Consider the following 8,987-nt stretch of genomic DNA (forward strand, 5'->3'; position numbering starts at 1 on the left):
TTTTTTTTTTTTTTCTTTGACCCTGTGAGATTGAGTCAAAGGTTACCCCCCTCCCACTACAGAGGTGCGTTTTCAATGGCAGTGATAGTTGTGGTTTACGCAAACCCCACTATTTTCTCTTTCTATTTAAAGGAGGAAGCGATTGTAAAATTGGCTGACGGAGCCTGGGCAGTGATCGATCGAACGCACACGACATGGCCGCCACCGTGGTCTTCTACAGACACGTTGGTGGACATTGACTGGTTCTCCTACCCTGTCTCCTCTGATCTTATACTGGGGCCACACTCACATGCACGAGGGGCCCCCACGTATACACACGGTGCAACCCACCACACGGGCACTAGCCCGAGCCTGGCTTGCTTGGCAGTGACTCCACTTCCAGGCTGTCTCAAGAAGCAGGCAGCTGTTTTGGGGGGGAATAAATAGAGGAGCAGTTCACAGTTGGGAACAACAACAAGGTAGCATATATATATGTATGTATATATATATATATATATATATATACATACATATATATATATATATATATATATATATTTGAAGTTTTGAAGGTGAAAACGACCCATCCTCGGCTACAGATACGATGGGTCGTTGCCCTTCTCCAAACTAGCTGGTGTATTTCGCCAATCACCTCTACATTTGACTGTCCGGCCTTTGCAACCGTCCCATAGTTATCATGGCACACCGAGACCGGGTCTTTATAAGAAACAAGCAACAAAGGGAAATCCCTAACACCTTTAAAAGCACTCCTCCTGGAGTGGGAATGGGACTTAATCTTTTTATCTTTTTTCTTTTTCTTTTCCAAAACCCTTTTCAGTCCACCAGACACACAGATAGACAAACAGGAAGCTAACTAGCAGAACAGAGCAGGGGGGGGGGGGGGTTGGGGTGGTTAAGGGGGGAGGCGAGCGGGCTCACAGAGCGGCAGTGCCTCCCCTCCTCAGATCACGGTTTCTACGATGGTGTGGGTTGGGGCCTTCAGCAGCAGGCCCTTGTTCCCGTTTGGGTCCAGGGTGAAGGGCCCGTCCATAATGCCACGGTGACCTGCGGGGCGAGAGCTGGCCCCGCCACGCACGGGGGCCGCAACCGCCTTGATCCTCTGGGGAGCAGGAGGGGGAGAGGGAAGGGGAGGAGGAGGAGGAGGAGTTGGAAGAGGAGGAAGAGGAGGAGGCGGAGGTGGAAGTGGAGGAGGAGGAGGAGGAGGGGGAAGAGAAACAGCAGGAGAGGTGGATGAACAAAGAGAGATACATTCAATATTTTTCAATTACTGTTACACTTCTAAATTGGCAAACATAATTAGAATGTTTAAACTTCCTTTGTTTGTGATAAAATATTAAGTTAGCTACATTACAATTAACTACAACTACAATTCATTGTATAACATTCCCTCTGAGCTTCCCGGTTCAGCGTGAGCTCCACCCACCTCTATGAGAGGCCCATCTGATTGGAGGATCTTGATGACAACCACCATGGGGATGCAGATCATTGAGGCCAGGGCAAGAGTCCAGCCCAGTCCGACGGACCAATCAGGATACTCGTACACCTTGTTGTAGGTCAATGGCTTGTATTTGACCAATGAAAAGACAAAGATGGCCTAGAGAGAACACAGATTTGCATCTTTAAAGATTTGCATGTTTACATATTTGAATATTTACTTTGGTAAACACATCAGCTACTGTATATGTTTGGGTTCTTTCTCTTAACAGCGCACTACAATCTGTTATAATGTATTTTTGTTACATATATATTTTTTCTACTTACTATGCACAGAGCGGGTGTGATAATAGTCCAACTCCATTTCATCCAAGGATTCGGTCTGTAGCCAATCATGTCCTCAATCGCATCGTAGAAATTATCTGCGCCTGCGGAACAATCATGCGGAAAATTGCAGAAACTGTAGCACAGCAGCGAACGTAATGTGTTGGTGCTAGACCTAAATTACATCACTAGCTAGCTCAGTCTGTGATGCATGCATTGATGCTAAAGCTATGTGATACATCTCCACCTAGTTCGGCTATATTAGGGCCAAGTTATATATCATAGCTAGCTATTTTTGTGTATGGGTGTATAAGGCTATGTGTTTCAGCCAGATAGCTCCACCTGGGAGTGTGTGTTTGGAGAACCGACTTACCATAAACCCAGGCTACGGCAATACATTCAAAGAATGCTACCCACAGGAGACACACGCCGCTGGCTGCATAGTAGTCAAACAGCTGGAACACATACATGCCACCCTGCACACAAAAACAACAAGAAATACAGGCAGAGGGTTAGCTGGAGCACACACGTAGCCCCAAGTACAGCAAGAAAGAGGGAGAGATTACCATATGTGGACATATGGTGCACGTGAGGGGGCCTCAGTGTGTGTGTGTGTGTGTGTGTGTGTGTGTGTGTGTGTGTGTGTGTGTGTGTGTGTGTGTGTGTGTGTGTCAGACTGTCAGTGTGAGAACTCTTCGGTGTCTCTGTGGGAATCTGAAAGTCCTAAAAATGAACCAGGCCATCGCCTTAATAAGGAGGAGTTGCCATGGGAACGGCAAGGAGAGAGAGAGAGAGAGAGAGAGAGAGAGAGAGAGAGAGAGAGAGAGAGAGAGAGAGAGAGAGAGAGAGAGAGAGAGAGAGAAAGAGAGAGAGAGAGAGAGAGAGATAGAGAGAGAGATAGAGAGAGAGAGAGAGGGAGAGAGAGGTGGGATGAATAGTAATGTGCATAAAGGTCAAGACCAGATAAGAATACGTCTTGGCTTGAGAGAGCGATGAGCAGAGCGTAACAGAGGATCTGTACTATTATAGACGGCTGTGAATATTCTGTTGCAGATTCTTAACTTCTATTGTTTCACTGTTTTTCTCACTTTTCGCATGCAGAAACTGGGAAAAGGAGCAGGGGGGACAGATAGAAAGACGGAATATCAGAGGGATGGAGCGAGAAGGCATGAAGGAGAGAGACATTAGTGGATCGGGACGGAGAGAATTGGAGAGACAGGATTAATTGTGGGGGACATGTATGAAGAAAGGAGTGGAGGGAGGGAATGAGAGAGGGTTAGAGGAGACATAACTAGCTTGGACAGACATAAAGACAGTGGGAGGGAAAAACAGACATGTGACACACAGAATATAAATGAGGGGAACAAGGAAGACGACAGAATAACAGATAGTCGGAGGAGCGGCGATTTGTTCTTTCCATGAATCACCCCGAGGGATAGGAGGAGGTCTTCCCATGGCAGCATGGTATAAATAGATGTTTAACTTCCCCTCCGAGAACGTCTGATAACCACACAACTTTTTTTCAGATGACTGTTTCTAAAAACAACGGCAAATTCCAAAAATAGCCAAATAGTTGTCTAAGTTCACAAGCAGTGACTAGAATATCTCACGGGCAGACGTCCCCATGTCTTCAACAGAATTATCATTTCAATTATTTGAGTGAGCTTGCAAACTACTTCAGTGGAATAAATGGTATAAATGAAAAGCTTCATAGAACTATACCATTAGATCTGACCTGTTCTTATATTTTTAGCAGTTTTATATTTAACAACCTTTGGGAACCAAAGATAGTTCCCTGAGGGACACCGCCAACCTTCCATTCCCCTGCACTAAGCGACCGATTTAGAGGAACGGATGAGGCGGTCGTTCAGGGACCCGGCAGAACCCCAGAGATGTTTAGCCGTGTCATTTTCCCAACAGTTTTTCAGTGTTAGGAGAGTGTCCGGACAGGGCAGGCTGCCCAACACTGCCCGTCCGGCCCGTGTGCTGTCTGTTCTGTACAACCATCGCTTGTGTTATGCAAATTGGACAGGCTGTTTTAAAGGCTTGTAAACATATATACAGCCTGAATTAGCAAAACATGCTGTGTAGTATATTTCCACAAAATGAAATCTCAAAGAAATGTAATGAAATAAACCATATTGTATGTAGAGGATCATAAATCAGTCAAATGTGAACAGAACAAAACCCATATAATTTTGAAATGCGTTTAAATGAACATCAGCATCAGCCAATGAGGACCTTCGTGATGTGTAGGTGGGGGTTTTACCTTTGTGACCATGGTGAGGCCCAGCAGGTAGCTGATGAAGCAGACAATGGCGATGAACACCTCCCTGCGATAACCCTTCCTTAGGAAGGACGGATACAGATCCACCAGTGACGTGATCTGCCCTTCCACCTCCACAAACTAGCCAAGGGGAGAGATAGGAAGAGATAGGTCAGGTGCATGCGTACATGGGTGCGTTTTTGTGTGTGTGTTTGTGTGTGTGTGTGTGTGTGTGTGTGTGTGTGTGTGTGTGTGTGTGTGTGTGTGTGTGTGTGTGTGTGTGTGTGTGTGTGTGTGTGAGTGTGCCTACGTGTGTAAGGTATGATTAGGTGTGATTGTATCATTGCGACTCCAAAATTCATATCAACCACATAAAGTATCTCTTGTTCAAGAGATAATTATACATATACATAATACTTTTACATTGAAACATAAAGTATCTCTTGCTCAAGAGATACTTTATGTAACTGTGTGTGCTTGTTCGTGTGTGTGGGGGGGGGTGTATGTATGTGTAGGTGCAACACACACCTGGCTGTCAAGGCCTAGCAGCAGTAGCATGATGAAGAATAGGATTGCCCAGAAGGTGGGCATCGGCATCATGCTCACAGCCTTAGGGTAGGCTATGAAGGCCAGTCCAGGACCTGCAGAGGGGGAGGAGCAGAAGGAGGAGACGGAGGAGGAGAGGGAGGAGAAAGAGAGATGGGAGCAGAGGATTGGATTGATAAGAGAGAGAGAGGAGAATGGGTCAATGTTGTTGCTTCCAGACCAAAGTTTAGACCACAAGAAGAACGAGGATCTGAACCTTCTGAGAAACTAAGTTTGAGTCTGTTGGTATCCAGATATGAGAATTTTAATCTAAGTCTTCTCTAAGGTCAACCGACCTCTGATTCCATTTTGAAGGGGAAACCTTAGTCCACTCCTTCTTCATACCTCATGCATGCATTTGTTTTACAGATTATATAACTACTTATATAACACAGAAAACCCGAAATCATCCAGATTTGAGATAAAAGTGTTTTTAAGGGTCTTTGATATATCGTTGTATTTGCAGTGAACCTGCTGAGGTTTAAACAAGGAGCCCTGGTACCTGATTCAGCCACGTCAGCTATGTCCACCTGCTGTTCCTGAGCCATGAAGCCCAGGACGGAGAAGATAGCGAAGCCGGACACAAAGCTGGTCCCGCTGTTCAAGGCCCCCAGCAACATGCAGTCCCTGGTTCACACACAGGACACCACAGGCTCAAGTCAAAGGGTTTTTATTCCTCAAATGTGACAGAGAGTCATTCTGTTAAAGTTAAGGTATAATTTATCATTTAGATACATCATTTTAATATGTCAAATGTTATATACATCATATAATTATATCATTATGTCAGATTCTAAAGGCAAACTGACTTTCAGGCTGTTTTCCATAAAAAGCCAAGATGCTAAGTATCATTCAAAGTCACAAAGCAGTAGCTTAAAAAGGCCGTAGGTAGATGTCCTCATGTGTGATCTTTCTTACCTGTAGCAGTTGTACTTGTACTTATTGTAGCTTCCCAGCGAGGTCATCGCCCCCAGACAAATGGCGTAGGAGAAGAAGATCTGTGTGCCGGCGTCGATCCAGACCTACGTAAAACACAGGGATAGAAAGGACGATCAAACGATGAGTAATCCACTCCAAGCAAAATGTCACCTCCACCTCACAAATGTGCATACAGTTGCTGTACCGGGTAGCAGGCTTGCACATGAACGCCTACCTCGGGGTCTTTGAGCCGTTCCAAGTCGGGGTACAGGTAGAACCTTATCCCTGCAGATGCCCCCGGCAACGTCACACCGCGAATCAACAACACAATAAGCATGATGAAGGGAAATGTAGCCGTGACGTACACAACCTGTAGAGGATAAAGAGATATTAAGCATTATACAGACATAAAGCTTTAATGTGTTTGGAAGATATATTGGGTGGAAATATTGTACACAGTAAAACATTTGAAATTACTAAATGTAAATAAAGTTGTCGATGTATAATTATCAACACAGTATTCAGAGTTGAATGTTTGAGGCAACGTAGAAGTCCTTCTTATATTTCTTTAAAATGTGTTGTCCGTAAACGTACAAACATACACACACGACCCCACACACCAACAAATAGAGATTTGGCTTTAGAGTATTTACACGTTTGCCCTTTCAGCTGAAACATCACTGCACTGTAGAGCAGCCAGACAGCATCAATCAAACCAAAGAAATCATCGATGTGGGCTTGTAAAAGGTTTTGTGTAAGATTCACAAATTCCTTCTCTTGAATGACCCCTTTGGGCTTCATTGAACTCCACAACCCAGCCTTTGTGGGTGGACTACTTGATGGCGTTGGGATCGGAACTGGTTGCTTGTTTGTTTGCAGGTCCATTTCTCGGCAGCTAACTACACAGTTATACCAACTGGGAGCAAGCTAAAAATACACATCCACAGGTGGGAGAGGATGTTTCTCAGGATTGTGTACATGACCATTGTCTTTTCAGTTCCAAGGTCACAAAATGGTCATTTGACATGGGATGAGATCACCAATGATAGGATTTAACCTGCCATGTCATAACGTTGAAACCAGACCAATAACAATGATCGAGATCCAACTACAATGTCGACACATGGGTGGTTCGACTCAGAGGTTCTATTTTAAAACACCACTCATCTTAGATTTCTAAACTAGCCTCTATTTTATGACAATTGTGAGAACTAAGGGAATAACAACACATGTTCTCTTTTCCCTCCTTGGAAAATCATGCCCATAACCTACAACTATTCAAATATTTACAACTGTGTCAACACACAGACACACACACACACACACACACACACACACACACACACACACACACACACACACACACACACACACACACACACACATACACACACACACACACACACACACACACACACACACACACAACCACACACATACTTTGGACTTTTCACCTTATCGACTTAAATGTGGTTTGAGTAAATGTGCAATATGTCAACAATTTAAATATTGAATATTTCATGGGCAATACATACCCATGGGCCACTTCATAGTAGTATATTGTTTTGTTGTAGTTGTTGTTGTGGCCGTTTTGTGTTGTTTTTTTTTGTTTCATTGTCTTTGAGAAAATGAGTAAAACAAACATTTTATCCAGAAAAAGTTGTGTTATGTATATTGTATGATGTATATTTTCTGTATGTTTGTGTACATGTGTATATTTTTCCATAATTTCACACAACCCTGGTCTATTTCGAGCAGAGTTATCGTGATATAACAGTTTCCCCCCGGATTGAGAAAGTATTCTGAATCGGTAACACATGTGCGATTACACAATGATAAACACAAACACATGTAAACTCACAAAGTCCCACACACACACACATCAACACACACACGCACACACCCACACACACGCGCACACATACAAACACATACAAACACACACATACACACCCACAGACACACCCACACACACACACACACATACACACACACACACACACACACACACACACACACACACACACACACACACACACACACACACACACACACACACACACACACACACACACACACACACACACACACACACACACACACACACAAACACACACAGCTGCAGGTGTGGTACCTTTCCGGTGGACTTGACTCCCTTCCAGATGCAGAAGAAGCAGATGACCCAGACGGCCAGTAGACACAGAGCCAGATCCCACTTGACGGGCCCAATGTCATCGATACCATCGGAGATACCAAGCACGTTGTGTCTGGAACACACACACACACAAAGACACTTAATACACTAAACACACCACAAGTCCTCGCGCCCAATAGAGATACCAAGCATGTTGTGTCTGGAACACTGACACTGACACGCACGCACACATACACACACACGTACACATATCGATTAGGAATATACATATAAAGAAACTTAACACACACACTGAATAGGCATATAAATATATACACACTTAATACCCTGACACAAACACACATACACACACATACATACATACATACATACATACATGCATATATATATATATATATATATATATATATATATATATATATATATATATACACACATAATAGTACACTTAACACTTAACAGGCTAAAAAACAGTTTCTACCCCAGAGCTGTTATTTCTCTAAATAATGCAGAATTATAAATTATTGCTTTATCATACCAATCTGACCTTTATAATTGGGTGACATTTTTAAATATATATATGTGTTTTTGAATTCATAAACATTCAATATTTTTTTTTTTAAAAGCACTTATTTGGAGAGAGTGTATGTGGGTGTGTGTGTCTGTGTTTGAATGTGTTTATCGATACATATCTATATATATGTAGAGATACACATGTGTGCATGTGTATGTCTGTGTGTTGGTGTTTGAATGTGTACCTAAACATATACTGTATGTATTGGAGTTTGTGTGCGTGCATGTGTGTGAATGTGTTTCCGGTTCTGTGTCTGGGTTGGAATGTGTGTATCTATATATATATATATAGATATATATTACACAAATATACATATATATCTATATATATATACATATATATACATATATATATGTATATATATATATGTATATATATATATATATATATAGATATATATATAAATATATACTACATAGGTGTATCGTGCATGTGTGAGAGAGGACTCACTCCCAGAACTCGGTGACGGGGGAGGTGAAGTTTTTGAAGTTGGTGATATTGGCGGTCAACCAGAAGCTCTTGTTTGCACGGAACTTGTCCTCTATGCAGCGAGGCGTGTTCCAGGGCTGGTTACACTTGGCCCAGGGCAGCTCCGGCTGGAAGCACTGGAGAGAGAGAGAGAGGGAGAGCGAGAAAGAGAGAGAAAGGGAGAGAGAGAGAGAGAGAGAGAGAGACATATCGAGCGGGAGAAAGAGAGATATAGAGAGAGAGAGAGAGAGAGAGAGAGAGAG

At 43.1% G+C, this 8,987-nt stretch overlaps 1 protein-coding gene across 1 annotated transcript in view; it reads right to left on the reverse strand.

The window, feature by feature from the left end:
• LOC115556564 (sodium- and chloride-dependent taurine transporter) overlaps positions 1-8,987 on the reverse strand; it is a 20,305-nt gene continuing 11,318 nt past the window's right edge. Inside the window, exons 5-15 of the mRNA XM_030373664.1 lie at positions 8,707-8,861; positions 7,662-7,794; positions 5,763-5,897; positions 5,528-5,631; positions 5,112-5,236; positions 4,553-4,665; positions 4,028-4,165; positions 2,132-2,234; positions 1,762-1,862; positions 1,424-1,594; positions 1-1,099 (exon numbers count right to left, since the gene is read on the reverse strand). Of these exons, the coding sequence (XP_030229524.1) occupies positions 941-1,099; positions 1,424-1,594; positions 1,762-1,862; positions 2,132-2,234; positions 4,028-4,165; positions 4,553-4,665; positions 5,112-5,236; positions 5,528-5,631; positions 5,763-5,897; positions 7,662-7,794; positions 8,707-8,861 (1,437 nt within the window). The 3' untranslated portion in view covers positions 1-940. The remainder of the gene's footprint in view (positions 1,100-1,423; positions 1,595-1,761; positions 1,863-2,131; positions 2,235-4,027; positions 4,166-4,552; positions 4,666-5,111; positions 5,237-5,527; positions 5,632-5,762; positions 5,898-7,661; positions 7,795-8,706; positions 8,862-8,987) is intronic.

The sequence above is a fragment of the Gadus morhua genome, chromosome 13, assembly GCF_902167405.1.
Source record: "Gadus morhua chromosome 13, gadMor3.0, whole genome shotgun sequence".
Lineage (NCBI taxonomy): Eukaryota > Metazoa > Chordata > Actinopteri > Gadiformes > Gadidae > Gadus > Gadus morhua.